General features: G+C 42.0%; 2 protein-coding genes across 2 annotated transcripts; both read left to right on the top strand.

The window, feature by feature from the left end:
* Window positions 1-2,894: 2,894 nt before the first annotated feature.
* On the top strand, window positions 2,895-13,079 carry LOC308327608 (multidrug and toxin extrusion protein 1-like; the record flags this gene model as incomplete). Its single annotated transcript, XM_080781131.1, has 17 exons — window positions 2,895-3,107; window positions 3,357-3,458; window positions 7,011-7,079; window positions 7,221-7,369; window positions 7,697-7,739; window positions 8,269-8,313; window positions 8,434-8,531; window positions 8,800-8,897; window positions 9,051-9,164; window positions 9,900-9,967; window positions 10,224-10,332; window positions 10,478-10,553; window positions 10,718-10,787; window positions 11,121-11,253; window positions 11,571-11,665; window positions 12,020-12,121; window positions 12,717-13,079. 17 exons carry the CDS (start codon window positions 2,895-2,897, stop codon window positions 13,077-13,079), a joined length of 1,947 nt encoding a protein of 648 aa, XP_080637257.1.
* A 2,658-nt stretch (window positions 13,080-15,737) lies between these two features.
* tmigd1 (transmembrane and immunoglobulin domain containing 1) lies at window positions 15,738-19,702 on the top strand (the record flags this gene model as incomplete). The annotated part of the gene is made up of 5 exons (XM_080781130.1): window positions 15,738-15,819; window positions 17,756-18,037; window positions 18,788-19,078; window positions 19,348-19,451; window positions 19,691-19,702. The coding sequence occupies 5 exons, from the start codon at window positions 15,738-15,740 to the stop codon at window positions 19,700-19,702; spliced, it is 771 nt and encodes a 256-aa protein (XP_080637256.1).
* Between the last annotated feature and the right edge of the window lie 323 nt (window positions 19,703-20,025).

The raw sequence follows: 20,025 nt of genomic DNA, 5'->3' as shown, positions 1-20,025 counted from the left end.
GAATTTCTTGACCTCCTGTCTGTAAATGCCTATATGGGTGGTCATCATAGGTCACTGTGTCATTCAGTTCACTGTGGAATGACATTTTAAAAAGTTAACAAATCCTATTACTAAATGAATGGTCAGGGACCACATGCAATACTTCCAGGGACCACCAGTGGTCCACGGACCACCTGTTGAAAACCCCTGGTTTATACCATTACCAGTAAGTAAGTCTTGGTCTCACTAAGTCACTGAAGTATGTAATCTACAGTCTCTACACACTAACACACAGATCAAAGGTTAGCAAGAGTAGCTGAAGTGCACTATTAAACGGTATGTGCTATTGCATAACACACTAGAGTCTGTCCACACACAATGCAAGGTCAGGTGCCAGAATTGTTAAACAGTGTTATAAGTAGATTATAATGCATCTTCAATTAACCACCACCCTGACTAAGAATAAACCTGAGGACCACTGTAATATATAACATGGGGTCATCTTAAAATCGTTTCATATAAGCGTTGTGTTCCAAAAATAAACAAGCTGTCTCTGCGTTATTGTCAGGGAGGTCTCTCTGTATCGTTTGAGACAGTCAGTCACTCATATATGATACAGTCTGTTTCTAGCGAAAATGTAACTAATTCAGTAGTTCAAGTAACAATAGCGTTTTCTCTCAGTCAGTTGATTCTTCATAGCCAAAACCTGTGGATTTGCGCCCTCTACCGATATTGACGTCAGACTTCGTGCTCTATATGGGCACATTTCCTAATAATGATTCCTCAATCAGGCAATCCAGTACATTTCCCCTTCTTCTAACTCTTGATTTCCTGACCACCTCCTTGACCTCCGACTACCTGGTAGTATGACAACATCATCTTAGGTCACCAGGTCATTTCATTTCAAATGACCCGTGTCAGTCCGCGGGACATGTACCTCGGATGGGAATATATAACCTTTCCTTGCGTCACCAGGATATTCCAAACAGCATTGCATGAAGAGATAGCCTGGCTTGACCACTCCCCTTTAAATATCATTGCAACAATGCGATATCAAGGGGGAGTGGTCAAACCACTGAAACTTGTAGGGGTCAACAATTGTCCTCTTCCCCCTGGATAGTGATGGGTACTGGGGTCATCCTTTTGCTCCACCTGATGTCTATCACCAGCTCTTTGGTCTTCTTGATCAAGAGAAGGTGATGTTGTTCAGCCCAGCTGATGAAGTTCTCCACCACACCCCTGTACTCCGAGTCCTCAGTGATACAACCCACAATGGAGGAGTCATCTGAGAACTTCTGGAGATGGCATGTTCTTGAAGCTAAAGTCAGAAGTGTAGATGGTGAACAGGAAGGGTGACAGAACAGTTCTCTTTGGTACTCCATTGATTCCCACGTCGTACTGGCAGCCTTGTAACAAGTAATCTACATTGTCTACATGCATGGTTGTTCTTCTCAGCAAGCAGGGTGGTGTTGAACGCACTCCAGGTGAGCGTAGGCCCTCTGTAGCATGTAGATGATGGCATTCTCCACTCCAACTTTAGCTCGGTAAACAAACTGAAGATGGTCCAGGGAGTCACTCACCAGAGGGCATATAGGTGCTGCAGGACTAGTAGTCCCTCAAAGGTTTTCATGACCTGTGAGGTCAGTACCACTGACCTGTAGTCATTGAGAGTACTAGGATGCACTCCTCCTTTGGGAACTGGAATGATGTTGAGGTTGACGAGATGCCCGAGCACCGCTGCCAGCTGCTCTGCAAGTCCTCAGAACCCTCGGACTGATGCCATCGAGCCCTGCAGACTTGCCCTAGTGTAGCTCTTACCACAGTATGTATGTAACTATATACCACAGGATGTAGTTACAAAAGGTAAAATATAATTCTGCCTGACAACTTACACAGAACTGCCCCTGACCTCAAATACCAAGTTAGTAAGTATATCCAAAACAAATTAAAATAATTGAAAAGTTCCCCCCAACCATCACTTTATGGTTTAAAGGTGTTCATGCAGGTGCATCATCTGACAATAGAACAAATTAACTTATGCTGTGAATTTTGACATCCCTTTTCTTAGTGTTGTGGTGTACGGGTGGGATTGGGGGGAATGAAATGTTGTATTAATGCAAAGAGAGAGAGAGAGAACGCAGTGGCTGGCCACATGGATGAAATCAATGGTCAAAGTACATTCAGCAGCAGATAAGATTAAGGTCTAGCTGCAGCATATAGACAATCAAACACACTGGACATGACCACCTTGTGGTTAACCAGAGCCCTCAGAGCACAAATAGGCATTCCTCATCAGCTTACTGGCCTCTGAAAAAGTGCACATGCACATGCAAACCGGTTACATACATAGACATGCATTTTATTTGCACACACGGACACATGTACACCACGGACAGACACATTTGCATACATTGCACACACACACACACACACACACACACACACACACACACACACACACACACACACACACACACACACACACACACACACACACACATACACACACACACACACACACACACACACACACACACACACACACACACACACACACACACACACACACACACACACACACACACACACACACACACACAGAAACAAGCAAAGGCTGTCCACTCACTGTCCAGGGACTCAAAACCTTCCCCCTCCTCCTCTTACACTCTTTTTTCTTCTTCCTCCCTCCTTTATTCCCTCTCTCCGTTGGGAGGTGGTCTCTGATTTAATCAGTAACCTCAAAGAGGTGTTTCTTGTTGCCTCTAACCCTGTGCTTTCATAGACCGACTGTCACTGCCCCCATGTCGACAAACAGGGCAGCCTCCTTCTCTTCCCCTGTTCCCTCTCTCCCTTCTTCTGTCTCCCTTTTTCTCCCTCTCTCCCTAGTCTCTGTCTCGCTTTCTCCTTTCATCTGAATGGAGAAACCGGCCGGTCCAGATCCGGCTGCCAGCCCGCCGCCGGTTGCCGGGGCTCTTGATTCAATGGGGGCCCGTGCTGTGGCCGGGGTTGAGGGAGACGAGACGCCGGCCGTCAGCTCCAAACTGTTCCGGTGTGCGTGGTTGCAGCGACTGCTACCTTTGGCCTACAGGGAGGAACTGTACCATGTCCTGCGGCTTACAGGCCCGCTGGTGAGTAGGGGAAAGTTGGGAGCACAGCGGGGGGTGCTGTTAATGCTCCCCTAGTCTGCAGCTGCATCCACGCTGCCCTGTTTGTAGGACAGTCTGTGCACTGTACGATTTAACATGTATACGTGCCCTCTATCCCCATTAGACAAAACAGTACTTTTATCTGATCAATATTTTATTCCTGATGTGCATGGTCATATAATTTAAACTTCCCTGTCTTGTTTGTCTCTCCCTCTCCCTGTCTCCCTACAGCTGATATCTCGGATTCTCAACTTCCTCTTGTCATTTGTGAATACCATATTCTGTGGGCATATAGGCAACGCAGAACTGGCTGGATATGCACTGGCCTCAGCGGTATGACTTAATACTACTATTACTACTACCACTACTACTACTAGTACTAATAATAATATAAATATTCACATTCACTACTGTAAACGTACATCATGTAAAATCATATGGATAGAGAAAGGACAGATGGGGGCAGAGGGGGACAGGGATCAGGATATTTGTGAGTTTCTCCTGTGGTGGGGGTCAGGGTGAGTGTATTCTGAATTGATGCTACAGTTTTCAGATGCAAGAAAGAACATGATATTCAGAGGTTTGACTACAAACCCCACTGTTCATTTAACTCTGTGAGTCTACAAATTAAACCAATGGGGGGGGGGGGGGGCACTAGTCCCTCCAATGCGTGGCTTTTGAAGATTACGTTATGTGGCATTCAAGTCTATGGACTTTTTAATGTTTGTTCAAAGCTCTTATGCCGTAAATTATTTGCCAGCCAAGTCTATATGTTGATATGGCTGATGTATAAATAGTGGGTGCCCCTCACTTCACACAAGTGTGATATTTACCCAGCTTTGTGTCTGTGTGGCATGTGATGATTTGATGATTGGCTGAGCACTGAATGTGATGATGTATGATGTTGTATGATGATAAGTGCGACGCTCACTTTACACAAGTGTGATTTGTGTTATTTTAATGTGTGGGCGGACAGTGCAGTGCAGATAAAGGAAGAGCTGCTCTTGCAGGTTTCAGTCCAAAGCCAACTGGGGTAAAGTCATAGTTCTGCAGGCAAGAGTCTTAACATAACTACTTAACTACAGTACATAACACTGCTTAACTCACACACACTGACTGGTCTGAGCACAGTGCCCTACTTTTAAAGTGGTGTGCAAAACGTAAAGCCAGTGATGCTGATGGGGGAAAGTCTAGACTGGTCTTGGAGGTTCTCGTCGACTATGATACAATCAGACATTTGAGGGCAAAATAGACCCAGGTTGGTCATATAAAAAATATCTCTTTGATAATGGTTTTTCAATGGATCCTGGTAGTATTGGGCAGGCTAAAAGGTCATTTCATTTCAAATGACCTGTGTCAGTACGCGGGAGTCGGGACAGGCTAAAAAACATACAATTGAGATATAGCCATGATAAGCAATGAATGAATGCCTCTCATGTGGCAGTCACAGTGCCCATCACTTCACACAAGTGTGATTTTTCATTTTTTGTATGCATGCCTAATACTACCAAAATGCACACATACACACAGAGACGTGGTGCATTTATAGATGCAGATTGATAATATATAAACAGAAATAGCTGCTACTTCTGTGAATTATAGATACTATTAAGTTGATTGCGTTGTGACTGTGATCTTACAGATCGGCTATTTTAAGTATTTTTGGTCTGTGACATCGTTGTACAACAAAGCATAAATTGAGCTTTGCAATAAAGCAAGATTTAGCTAAACTGATGGAGAGAGTGCTCAGAGAACAATGCCTAGGTTGAAAGAATATGGCCTGGATGTGAAAGCTTAGAGCAAACAAAAAGGTAGGGGTGCACACCAGTAGTGGGGAGGTGCTGACCGCAGGAGATGGATGTGAAAGCTTACAATGGTACTAACATGAAATGAAATTTCAACATAATCATGTAGTAAATGAAGTGAAGCCACTTTTAGAATATGCAGATGGGAGAGAGTAAGATGACTCATCCTGTCGTCGCAAAACCAGAACAGGAATACATTTAGTTAATTTCCCTACATTATGGTGGTTCTGCCTGCCAGAACAGAAATGTAATCTGCTGGTTGATCTGCTCATACTGTACCTTAAGAGTTATACTTTTTAATGTGTCTTTTTTATTTTGCATGTTCTTTATTTGATTTAGATGGATTAGTTACAGCACATGTTTATTTCTTTCTATAAAATTGACTATCTATCGGTTTAGGAAGCCACGAGTTGAATTAGAGGGAGGTGAAAGTAGTGTCCAGTCTGACTGACCAGCAGTGAGTAGCCCTCTAATTCAGTGGTTCTCATAGTGGGGTCTGGGGACTCCGAGGCGTTGAGGGGTCCCAGGGAGTCTCCAGCAAAAGTAGTTAATATAGCACACATTGCTTGTGTGTGTGGTTAATGACCGGTTTAAACATTTTACTTTTTGGAAAGATGACCACTACTGTGCAGTGCTTGGTCTCAGGGGGGGTTACTTATTTCCCAAGCTTACTTTTTTATTTTTCCTGCTGGCTTGTTTGTTCATAAGTCTGGGTTGACAATTCCTGTGGTGGTATTGGTAAACAGATCTTTATCGAGGTGTTAGTGATAGTGTATGTATGGTGGTCACAGGTTATCTCGGATGAGATTACAAAACCACAAAGCTTGAGGTTACTGGTATGTATGAGAGAAGTGGAACACAGTGGCAAAGCTAATCTGTACTTCTGCTCTGGACCAATGGCCCATGATGGTCAGCATCCACAGTTTCCCCCACTATCTCTTTTTTCGCTCACTCCCCCTACAACTTGTTCCTTATGCCTAATTTATAGTTTTGTTTTATTGCCCGTGTCACTCCACGAGCCTCACAGTAGCACGACAATGTACAGTATCAATATACATTAGCCTTTCCATCACATCCTGTAACCGTCTCACACACAGAGGGTAACAAAAGTACATTCAGAGCACAATAGTGAAAGTATAAAATAGAGGTAGATAGTGGTTAATGGCACTATGGACCATGACTGACTGAAGAACACTTTGGGTTATTTCACCTCACAGTGGCTTTAGCAACATGGCGCTACAGAAGGAATAATGGAGACGACATGCTCGAGGCCAAAATAGTCAATGACATATCTCCAAATTGTTGATTGAATTTTGCAATTGTTGTCAGAACGGTTCCAGAGATAAACATGTATAGTTTTTGTGATTAAGGATTATTTCCTGTGGGGTTTGATTGTGAATAACAAAGTTGCCACAAACAGACTGACTGACAAATACAATACAATTCCCAGTGTTCATTAACTCTGTGTGCACATTTGTACACTCAGGGTTACAAATTGATGAATGAACACTATGGTTTTTACTGTGCAGGAGAGGGACCAGACAGGTGTAGTTGTGGACATGTGCTGTATAGAAGGTTTATTGGAGTGCAGCTCAAAAGGACATTCTACACTCAATGAACTCGAGCTGAGACCGTTAACATGTATTCCAAGGTAGAGAGGTTCAGCCAGATGAACAGATTGTAAAAAACTGATTCATGCTGTGGCCCTGTGGGTAGAAAACGCAAAATCAAACAGTGTGCCAGATACACAGCGAAGCAAACTTATTGGTGGACTCATGCAGGAGCAATATTGTCAGGGGGCCAGTCTTCGCCAAATATTGTTACACATCACAGAGAAGTAGCCGATTAGCTGCCGATCAAAAGGACAGCCATGCCCAAGTGCTGGTATATGGCATTGGAATTTGGACCGACGGCTTTTTATTCCAAAGCATTCCAATGGTGCTTACTATTAGTAATCCTAATCTGAACAGCCTATTGAAGTTTCAGAATATTGGGCTGTCATAACAATGGACAGGCCCTTCCCAAACATGGTTGTATGCATCTATTGTCTAATTTTCCATTTTGTTTTCCATTTTGTCAGACTATCGGCGTGAGCACAGCATCCACAGGCTATGGCCTCGGTGTTGCTTGTGACACACTCATTTCTCAGGTGAGCACAGTACTGTATGCTACTATTATAATAATACAATAATAGTTAATAATGGCATCATAGTGCCACCCATGGACAGGGTTTAGTATTGAACTGATATAAAGATGCCCAGACCTTACAGTATGCTTGCTCTTCTACTAGACCTATGGCAGTAAGAACATGAACCGTGTGGGAGTGATCCTCCAGAAGAGCATGTTGATACTGCTGCTGTTCTGTCTGCCCTGCTGGGGTCTGCTCATCAACTCACACCGCCTGCTGCTCCTCCTGCAGCAGGAGGAGGAGGTAGCCAGGTAAGTCCACACACAGATGAGACAATAAATACTTTGCCAAATTGACCCTTGGTCAACGGAGAGATTGCGCTTCTGGTCTTCAGGCAGCAGTTTACTCTGCTACAAATGCATCCACACATATTGTCATTTCCATGATCTATTAATTGGACAACTTATCTCATTCTTGGGTCAGTAGAATGCATGCCTTACAGTACTGTACGTGCATACTGCATGCAAGTAATAATAATGGTTCCTTCGGAATAGAAATGGACAAAGACACATTTACGGAAATAAATACAAAATACACATTATTTGTACTGAAGTGATAAAAGGTTTGTACTTTTCTAGAATTGCCCACCTGTATGTGATGGCATTTCTCCCTGCTGTTCCAGTGAGTGTATTTTACTAAACTTCTCGCTTCGCTAGAAGCTATAATGAATTGAAATGTTCTGTAAATAGTATTGACTACCTCTGTCATTTTCTTATTACAAAGTATACACTAGCTTTCTTTAATTTGATACCTACAAGTCAGTGTTATGTACAGCACAGAACATAACAGACATAAGCCTAGCCAACAACTCATATTGCTGGCTATGCAGCAAGTATACTACATAGCATGGTTCCGTGTTTGGGATTGTATTATACGCAGGGGTAGGGTCTTTGACGTATAGCAGAGCACGGGCGTAGGCAGCGGTTCCGCATGCTCCGCAGTTCGCATGATCTGCATGCTCCGCATGCGTCACTGTCTATGACTTGCACTTTCCCAACTGAACTGTGCACGTATATGTCAATGGTATATGTATATTGTCTGAGACCGAGGGAGAATTTATTCCTGGAAAATATATTTTAGTTCAAATCTACATGTAAGTGTGTTTGTGTTTGAGAGTTCTGTTGTCTGAATATTCCATACCCCCCTACAGGCTATGTTCCTGCATCAACTACAGGTTGCTTACCTTCAGAATCAAGTAAGGTTTCATTACTACGGGCTGTGTTGAGAAATACAAACAACCTCTTTAAGTAATATTGACTTTGGTCTGACTATAACCTCCCCTGTGACTTAAATTCAATTTTGTTTTATTGGACAGGGGATCATTTTGCCCCAGATGTACACAGCAGCAGCAGCCAACATCGTCAACTTGGCTTGCAACTACGTTCTGATTTTCGTCCTGAAGATGGGCGTGATGTAGGTGTGCCCATGATTTGCTCTTCCTGTCCTCCTCACACCGTATTCCTCTCCCCATAAGCCCAATTTATGCAAGTAAAAATAACGTAGCATCAACACTTTAAGTCCATAAATTATTATATTCCTTCCTTTTCAAATGAATTGACTTGTCTGTGTGAATTGTCTTCAAATATATACTAGCTTAAGAATACTGTAGGTTATGTTAAATCTGAATATCTACCGGTGGTGAAACACCTGTGTGTGTGTGCGTGTGTGTGTGTGTGCGCAGAGGATCTGCAATAGCTAACGGCCTCAGTTGGATCACCATCTGTCTGCTTCTCTATGGTTACATCCGTTGGAAGAAGCTTCATAAACAGACATGGGCAGGTGAGATGTAACAAAGCATGCATAGTCAATGTCATGCACGCGCGCACACACACACACACACACACACACACACACACACACACACACACACACACACACACACACACACACAGATGAGATATTAAATAGAGGATTGTCTCGCACTCCATCTAGGCTGGTCCAGTGAATGCCTACAGGACTGGGGTTCCTATATGCAACTAGCCATTCCCAGCGCTCTCATGGTCTGCTTTGAGTGGTGGACCTGGGAGGTGGGAAGTTTCCTTGCAGGTCAGTAATTGAGAGTTTGTATTTGTGTATCCTGACTTTAAATGGCATATATGATACAGTATATACTGTATAATTATATAGCTCCGTTTGGAACCTCTATATCTATGCTGCTGCGCTTTGCTCATCTCGGAGCTAAGCACAGCAGCATAGACAGAGGTTCCAAACGAATGTTGTATAAGGCAATTGCAATTAAAATAAATTGTGTTGTCAAGTCTAATAATGGGTTCTATATTAGGCGTTTTTGCTCTGGCGAATATAGTTTTGACGACTCATACATAACTGTAGAGTGTATGGCTTTGCATGCTTCCTGATCTTCAAGCATGATGAGGGTGAAAGTTAACTGTATGACAATTTAGCCCCCTACATATCCAATGTGGAACAATCCAGTGTTCCTTTTTCTTGGCATTACAGTTTGTATTTTGATTTCTGCTATTCAAAACAGTCAGTAATGATGAAACCCCATCACCCGGCTGGATTGCATTGGTTTTAAATTAATGTGTTACTATAATGTTCACATATTACGCAACACATTATGGAGTTAATTCCCATCAAAGAGGTGCAGAGCCACGAGCTGAACGTCAGCTGTAGTCCGTGCTGTTTGTTTTTGTACCAGTATTACTTACAGGTGACAGTTTCTCAGCAAAAACATTAATCATAAAAAGATTAAAATGCAAGTGCATTAATACTGAGTGGTATTACTGTTTAGGATTAAATCCTGAACATTCTCTAATACAGGGGTATTGGGAGAGGTGGATCTTGCGGCTCAGCATGTGTTGATGGAACTGGGAGCCATTACATATATGGTATGATCACCTATCATTCTATCACAGTGGTTCTCAAAGTGGGGTCCGGGAACCCCCAGAGATCCTTGAGGGGGTCCCAGGGGGTCATCAGCTAAATTGGTTTAACCACTAACCCTATCTAGGCCTGCACATGATCGGCTATTTGATAATGGCCGATCACAAGCTCACAATGAGTTGTCAGCTTGTGCAAAGAAAAACATACAATTATTGGAGGTATTGGAGAACACCTTTAAAAGTAACTGACCTCCGGTATCAGTTCCCTCTAGGTGTCCATGCAGCTGCCTGCGTGCGTGTTGGAAATGCCCTCGGGGCTGGTGACACTCCAAGGGCCATCGTTACCTGCAGAGTGACTCTGGCTTTGTCAGGTATGAGCTAGGAACAGAGGCGTACACACACACACACACACACACACACACACACACACACACACACACACACACACACACACACACACACACACACACACACACACACACACAGACACACGTTAAATTGTATATTTTTTCCTAGGCATCCTTGCTGTGTTTCAAGGTGTTGCTATTGCTGCCTCCAAGTCTGTGATTGGCTACATGTTTACCTCAGATGAGTGAGTAATGCTTTATTTATACTCTGTGGTACGAAGAAGTATAATCAGGCATTACACAGCACGTGTTCCTGTCATATAATAAATAATACTAATAATAATAATAATATACCACAATACATTTAATAGATGAAAATAATTGAAATGTCTCCTTTCTATATCTGCAGAAAAATTGTGGCGATCGTTTCAGAAAACCTCACTCTTTACATTTTCTTACAGTTCTTTGATGCACTATTGGTAAGTTTTGGGGACTTCAGAAAAAGGTTTTTGTGATGTTTGGGCTAAATATGTTCCTCCAATTCAGCACACGCTACAGCCTCCTGCTGAGTCACTGGTGATTCTATTCTATGTGTATATCGAAAGGCATGTGACTTTATCCCTAGGACCAACCATTCCAAAGACCAACCAGTAGGGGTCAGTATAGTGACAAGACTAGTGTGTCTAAAACTGGGAGAAAAGGGGAAACGTGTCATATTAAGTAAAATATCCAATCAAGCCGTGAAAGGAAGGAGTTTTCTAGATCACTTTGTTGGGTTTGTGCTTCTCTTATTTATTTCTGTGTATCTTCAGTGTGTTTGCTCTGGAATCATGGTGGGTGCTGGAATGCAGAAAATTGCTGCATTGTCCAACTTGGTGTCCTACTACGTTGTAGGGTTGCCAATAGGAATAGCACTGATGTTTGCTGCCAACCTCAGAATATTAGGTAATGTCTAAATGCACACACACACACACACACACACACACACACACACACACACACACACACACACACACACACACACACACACACACACACAGGTTTAGCAGTACAAGTACACACTAAAATGCACAGTAATATGTCTCCCTTTGTTTCACTGCTGTCACATCATCTGTGGTTGTGAATAAGCTACTCATTTTGATATTTTCCTGTGTGTGTGTGTGTGTGTGTGTGTGTGTGTGTGTGTGTGTGTGTGTGTGTGTGTGTGTGTGTGTGTGCGCGTGTGTGCGTGTGTGTGTGTGCATATGCTCTCCCTATGTCAGGCTTTTGGCTGGGTATCTTTATTTGTGTCATATTTCAGAGCAGTTTCTTCATTCTCATCATCTTTAAAATGAACTGGAAGAAAGTCACAGCGGAGGTAGGATGTCCCCTAAATCCCATAAGCCTATCTTAATACCTATCTTTGGTCTTACCATTTTCATTTGCCAACAACACACACAATTTTATGTACTGGCGAAAAGAGGATAACCTGACCTCTTTCTCAACTGAACTGGGAAACAAGTTTGTACAAACTGTGAAAGTCAAGATTTCTCTTTTTGAAAACCAAAAAGAGAACACTCAAAAAAGTCCAAACTCAAGCAATATCTATTTGTCATAAGTCTGTCACAAGCAAATACGGTTGATACGTAGCTTAATCAAGTCTTTTTAAAGTGAGTCCCTGCCTGAGTGTTCTATGTTTCCTCATGTGACTGGCTCTCATGTGCTTTTGCAGGCACAAATGCGAGTTGGCAAGACAAAGATTGTCACATCAAACCGCCCTGCTGTTATTCCGCTGGTGACAACAATCCCTGATGTGTCTGACTGTCCTAATACGGTAAGTGTTATTATTTAATAATACAGATTTTTGTCTTGGGGGGGGGGGGGGGCGTCTGATTTACAAGCTCACACCATTAGTCTCACATAGCCAAACTATTTCTCAAACTCTGAATGCTAGAGTCCGTTTACAAAAATATAGTTTAAAATATCTTTACATTTTAGCTATATACATATATATATATTCAATGATTATTATTTATATTAGGATAAATGTGGGGGCGACTGTAAAGACAAAACGGAAGTGGAGAGGAGGCTTCACATCAGCGTTCTCCCTTAATCATCAAAAGAGCGTCACAGACAGTATAGTTGGAAGCATTTTCAATTTTTGGGAGGCAGCAGTCTGGCAAGATTATCCTTCTGATAATTGTGTGACAATGTATATGTATTTTTAAATAATGTTTATTATCAATAAAGAGGTCAAAGGCATAGAGGGAACGAAGAGCAGACCAAGTATAGAGCCGACACCAGTCAAGTTTACTATGGTTAACTTTGTAAAATTAAGAGTTCTTTTTTAAATCTGTTAGACGAAAGGGTCCTGGTGTCACTGAGGTTCTGTTTGTTGTGGTCTTACATTCTCCACCCTTCTCTTAAAGGCCCAGGTGGAGGGTGATGTATTTCCTGCTGGCTACAGCGCTGTCAGAACCCAGGATCGGGATCTGAAACCAAGGCCTGAGATGGATGGCAGCAGCAAGGGCCTCATGGAGACACAGGGAGAAACAGAGGGTGGTAAAAACACACCAGGCATCAATCCCAACTCCAAGCTCTCTCGCACTCAGCTGATCATCCGACGAGGACTCGCCCTCTTGACCACAGTTCTCATCCTGGCTGTAGGCATTACTGTGCACTTTGTCTTCCCCCCACCAGAGGTCTCTGCTCAGAGCAGGAGCAACTTTACCACAGACTGGGCAAATAACTCCACACCAACAGCTTACCTGGAACTGACCACACACCCCTAAGCAGTATTGAATGTATATGTCTTATGGTTCTACGATCACAAGCGGAGCCTTTTAGCCACGTTTCATACATTGCAAAATGCAGTGTTCATTTAACGCTCAGATTTCTCACTCAAGAGAGAAGTCAAGCAAGTTTGTGGCAATTGATTGACCTGTGACCCAGCAGACATATACTAGTGGTTTTTTTTTCTTCTATTGCTACGAACTGCATGTGGGAAAAAGCCAGTATACTGTGTCAAAGGATACAGCAGTTCTCAATTCACCATGGCAGCTTCGAGAGACTGAAAATATATGAATTGAGTCAGCAGGTGTGTACTGCATTACTGAGCACATTCCAACAGAAAGCCATGAAACACAATATCTTCATTCTTACAGTTGATGAAACTGTCTTGTTGTGGTTGGGGTGGTACAGGAGGGTGGGGATTAAGCAGGACAAACGGTACATGGCAAAAACTGTTTCTTATTATGTTTCAAAATATGTCATATACTGTATGGGAGAAAATACATTTTGAGAGGTCCAAAATATGTACAGTATCTAAAATACATTTTGCAGTGTTGGACAAGCTACAGCTCACTCATTTTTGGGACTATATCAGGTCCAAAACATTTCAACACACTCATTTAAAAACTGATTTATACTTATATTTATAGATTTTATACTGAAAATATATTCTTAAAGCGTATGATTACATACATAGGGTGATTTATACAATGTTTTGGTCTGGTTTCCTTTATCTTTTCTAAACTATCCCTTTGAGAGAAAATAACCATGTGTATTGATATTCTGCCACTGATTGTAACTAGCTATGCATCCCATAATTTGTTTCAGCTTCATTATTATTTTTAAATATCATACAGTTAAAGTTAATCTATATTTTACATGTATCAGCAGATTTTCCCCGAAAACATTTTAACTGATTCCGCCACACCACCCCATATAAAATAATTGAAACTACACATTACATCGCATTACATCGCCATGAACTTATAATCATAAATCATAAACAATCAAAAAAAGGTGGCAGAAAGCACCTATGTATGTTTCAATGTAGCCATGTCCATAGCTATCTCTGCAGATAAATATTTTCTCATCCTAACCACACACACTGGAGCTATATAAGGAGCTACTCCTCTACTAACGTGGAAAAGATAACGATGTTACCTCTCTAGGAGGGAGAATTTAAAATATTCTATATGAAAATAACAGGTCTGGTTTTCATGCAAAATATTATCATAGACTTGGTGGCGATATGGATACCACTGATTGTATTTCAGAAATTCAGGTTGTTGTACATTTTGCAAAATCATTAGTAATATGTTGCTGTTTGAACATTAACAAGGTTTCCCATGCGGTACCGTTTATTAATCCAGCCAAGCCATAGAAAAAGCTTCAACCGATGCTTTTTTTCTATTATGACATAATTATGTCAACATCAGAGATTTGTGTGCACATCTTATTCCTGTATTTAGGCCAGGTGCTGGACATCATACTAGGCATCAAGGCGGGTATCAAGGAGAAAAAGTGGCACCATTGTGAGATAAAAAACAAATCAGGCATTGGACACAAAACATATACCTTCAAATATGATGCGACGGTCAACTTTGAAAATATGTCTGTAAAACAAAGCAGCTATAAATTTGTAATTGTGTGTGATGAGACATTGCATGCAGATGTCTAAGCTGTCCTGTTATGATAGTTCATGCCGGCAACCTTGTCGCTTTGCCGAATGTATTCAGTGCAACTGAGGAAATTGCTTAATGATAGAGAATCCAGCTCAGTTGTCATGAAGAAATACTGAATGTATGGGACATCATACCCGGACGTTATGCAGGAACGTCTACTGAGTGTCAAAAAACGACTTTCTGGCCTTGACAGCCCATACATCCAAATAGAAAAGTCCTATATGATTGCATTAAATAACGTTAAACTACATTAAACTCACTTTATGCACGTGCATACCCTCTATTTATTACACACAGTTTTATGAAACAATAAAATCAAATCTATAAACAATTATGTCTTTGAGGGCCTGTGAGGCCCTGGGTGTGTGACTGTGCGTCCACACCCATGTACTTTTAGTGCTTCTCCTACCAATAAAGAAATTCCTTTTTTTCTGATGTTTCAATACTACTCAAGTAGGTGCCAATAAAATTACTCGAGGAGGGGAGGGGCGGACTGAAGGAATGCTGACAGGAATCGATGAGGTGAGTAATTTGTAGAATAGGACGTGGATGAACACAGTAATTGTCCCCTCCTTTGCATTGTTGTAGCATATAAAAGGATCTGCAGATATCACCTGAGCCTCAATCTAGCCTACAACCTCCCGCTGACAGAGAGAGACAACCTGGGGTGATAAAAAGGTGAGAAAGCTGTTTCAGAGAAAAGTATTTCTCCTGTATGAATCTTTTGGGATTTTCATTTTACATTTTGCTGTTTACATTTAGCATCTTAAACGAACCAACGCCTACTGTAAAAGACACTTAGGATATACTTTCTCATACTCTGGAGTTGGAATACTGGTAATACCGGTGTTTTTTTTTTATGTATTTTGCTCAAAGTGTATTTTAACCCACAAAACTTTATAGACACTGTAGACTATTTGTTGACGGCCTACTTTTGTATTAAATACATATTTGCACAAAATCTTGTTGAGAAAGCATATGTCGGTTGAAGAATTGCAGTTTGTATACATTCAAGAGAAGCAGGAGAAAAGACCACCGTTCATTTGGAAGCACACTGATGGTTTGGCTTTGTTAGACTCTAACTTTTGGGACTACCGGTATTTCAGTCTCTCTAACAGTTAGAGAGACTGAAATACCGGTAGTCCCAAAATCAAACTAGAACTGCACTCTGTCTAGTGCCTACTTGCGCGTTGCACACAAGTAGGCCTACTAGTGCGCAAGCAGAGCACGCAAGTACTGTCGACCGCTACGAACTTTCATATCTCTCAAACATATTAAAGTCTGGTTATAACTGGCTGTTAATGGTGACGTAATTACGATGTTTCAATATTGGTTGGGTAACAGGTAACGTATGTATGTATACATGTACATAAGTTAGAATTTCTATACTGTGGTCGACTGGCTTTTTTATGTACGCATGCTTGGTTAGTATCAACGTCCAGTATACCTCCCAAGCTCACGTGCATACATCCCAACACGAACACAATACTTGCGTGCTCTGCTTGCTGCTACGGACTTTCAAATCTCAGCCTCTCTGTAATGTATAATATGTAAGTTGTAAGTTGAAAAGTACTATACTGTGGTCGGCTGGCTTTTTTATGTGTATGCTCGGAGGTACTGATTTTGAGTGACGTAATAAAGTATACATACAGACATTACCTTTAATTCACTCGACACTGAAACATATCCTAATTACGTCACCATCAACAGCAGTTATAACCAACATTGAAACATATCTTAATTATCATCAACATCGGTATACATGAGTATATACCTCCGAGCATACGCATAAAAAAGCCAGCACGACCACAATACTTGCACACTCTGCTTGCGCAAGTAATAAAGATTACTAACAAAGAGTAACAGTACACAAGTATAAATATGCACTTCAGAATGCTATAGTACTATATAGGCTGCCCCACTGTGGCTATACAGTTTTATGGGTCATAACCTGTGGGAGGCTGAATTTCGAATGAAACCAGAGCCAAAGAACAAGGAAAACATGGTAATAGAAGAATACAAACGTCATCATCCATGATCTTTTCTTTCTTTCCAGGTTGACTGAGGGACCACTAAAATGGAGCTGATTTTGAAAGCTGTTTCCCTCCATTTGCTGCTTTACTGTGCATCTCAGGCATTAGGTGAATCTCCCTTCTGCTATTAACATTCCTCTTATTCATACATGTGTGTACATCGATGGTTTAATACCTTTCCCACTGCATCTTTCTCTTCCTTTCCCTATCATCTCTGTCTATCTTCTCCTGCCCCCCCCCCCTCTCTCTGTCGCTCTCTTTCAAATTCGTATAAAAATCTTCATTAGCATGATAAAATGTGTTTCACATTGCCAAAGCATACATGTAACATTTAACAATAAGACATATAACAACAAACACTATATGGTAGATTATCTAAGGACAGTGATATGGAGAAGCTAGTGAAGTTTGTATTTTCAGCCAGATGTGCTCTCTCTCTCTCTCTCTCTCTCTCTCTCTCTCTATCTCTCTTGCACGCACGCGCACACACACGCGCGGTCGCGCGCGCACACACACACACACACACACACACACACACACACACACACACACACACACACACACACACACACACACACACACACACTTGCTCTTCCTTGAACCACCGCACTTGACTCCTTGCACCTTAATCCGTGTCCTAGCACCTTGAATATAATGTCTTTAAGTATAATGCACACTGTACAAAACGGCTTCAATATGCTTACACCCCTTATATCTTATCTCACGTACCATTTGTAACTATGTTTTTTGTGGAAAGAGCTGAGAAACCCTTTGGTTGTACAATGTGTAGCAAAAGCTTGTAAATAAGCTAAGAGAGCCTTCAGTTCTATACCGATTGTAGCAAAACGTGTACATAGTTAAGACTAGCCACACAGAAGAAAACCCTTTACCTGTACTTTACTTTACGACGGAACAATGCACAAAAAACTCACTCGTTCTCTCTGTATTTTACCTCTTTTTAAGGTGTGAAGATCGAGTCTCAGCCCGAGGTTGGTGCTGAGGGGTCTATCTGGGCACAACTGGATGAGACGGTATCTCTGAATTGCGTGACTCTCCCTGAGAACGTGGAGGTGGAGGTGGAGTGGCGGAGGAACGGAGCTTTGGTTCAACTCCTAGATGGCAACAGGAAGGGTCGCAGCAGCCTGTGTGTCTCTCCTGTCATCCGCGAAGACGCTGATGCAACGTTCTCCTGCCAGCTAAGAGGAGACGCCAGTGTCAATGCCTCCATCACCCTGAATGTCACCTGTGAGTCACTTTCAAGTGTGTGTTGCTTTGATTTTCAGAATACAAGCAAGCAGATTAAGGAACAATCCAATACACTCATGACTGATCAACAAAACATGTTGGCTTTTATAAATACAGTTCTAAGTCATTGAAGAGTCTACTCACTGATGAGGACACACAGGAGTCAGATGTAGGAGGTCAAAGCAGAACAACTGATGTATATGTCTTCAAACCGTGTTTCTTATATGCTAGTCCTGCTTAACATTTACATATACTTATAATAATGTTTGGGAACAAACTGTCAAATAAATTGTTTGAGTACCGGGTAAGTTTATTACCTCCCATGGGGCACCCTTGGGCGCATTTAGTTCCATTATAATTTTACATGTTGATCTTTTTCAAAGCACAACCCCAGTAGGCTACTTGGGTCAACATATAGATACTCCTGGAGTACTATACAAGTGAAACTACGGCAAGGGGCGAGGGCATTTGTCACTGTTCTAAAATCTAAATTATCGATTCCATTCTCCTGCAAGAGGACCACACACTGAGTGGTACAAATAGGCCTACAAAATTACCAATAATTGACCCCTTCCCAACACACACACACACACACACACACACACACACACACACACACACACACACACACACACACACACACACACACACACACACACACACACACACACACACACACACACACACACACACACACACACACCAAATAGCTATAGCCTTAGCATTTATCTTCCTGCCTGTCTCCCCAAGATGCTCCAATGCTCTCTGGAACGGAGAATGTGACAGTTGAGGAAGAAGCAGAGCTTTTACTGAAGTGTGACACCCGTGCCAATCCACCAGTGTCAGTGTCATGGCAACAAGACGGAGATCCCCTGGACCTATCAATCCGCGGCTTCATAGTGACCAGTGACGGCATCACATTCACAACCCAGCTGAGGGTCCGCAGGGTGAAGAGGGAAATGCATCAGGGAGCATATGAGTGTGTAACAGAATCTACCATCTATGGGAAACGCAGCAGGCTCTTCCACGTTGAAGTCACTGGTCAGTGTATAGGCCTACAAGCAGACCCATGGTGAACCTTTGTTTTCCCCTCCTGTGTCCCCTCCTGTGACAGACGATCTATCATGTGTCTGGCAGTCAATTTCCTCAGTGTGCATTTAACTCTCTGAGAGTGTAAAACTGTCAGTTAAATGAAGTATTTTTCTTTGCATTCACCTGTCGTCGCTGGCCTTTATGGTTCACTGGTTATACTTACAGATAAGTGGTTTTCTGCTGTCCTCCTCATTAATCGACATGTTCTCCATCTACAGACAAGACTCTCAAATTCCCTTTGATGCCGATAATTGCAGGGGGGGTAGTGGTATGCCTTACCGCTCTTCTTGCAGTTGTCTCACGATGGAAGCGAATTGTGAAGGTAACACACACACGCAGCAACGCACACACACACACACACACACACACACACACACACACACACACACACACACACACACACACACACGTCACACACACACACGTCACACACACACACACACACACACACACACACACACACACACACACACACACACACACACACACTGTAATTTAATATAGGTTTAGGTTACCCTGATACACTAACACGTATATGTAATTGTCCTTCTTTGTTGCCAGTGTTGCAAGTGAAGCCAATCCAGTGACCCAGGCCATTTGGCAGCATGTTATGTCAGCCTGCACGTTCTATTCCATGATCAAGTGAGATAAGTTGTGGAAGGACTTCCACTGTACAAGAGACTTGAGGAAACCTTTTATACACAATTGTATTAATTTATTTATAGTTTGAAGCGTATTAAAGATAACTACACGCTCTAAGGTTTCTTATGCAGTCTGTTATTTTAGACATGTGAATGGTACAATATAAATCTGTCAGAATCCCAAAGTATCTAAATATGTTGCAATTGATTGAATTCCTAAATATTTTGCGGCGACAATGAAAATCTCAGAGAATT

This window comes from Protomyctophum bolini (assembly GCF_963924005.1).
Source record: "Protomyctophum bolini genome assembly, chromosome: 13".
NCBI lineage: Eukaryota > Metazoa > Chordata > Actinopteri > Myctophiformes > Myctophidae > Protomyctophum > Protomyctophum bolini.
This window is presented reverse-complemented; position numbering and strand designations above follow the sequence as displayed.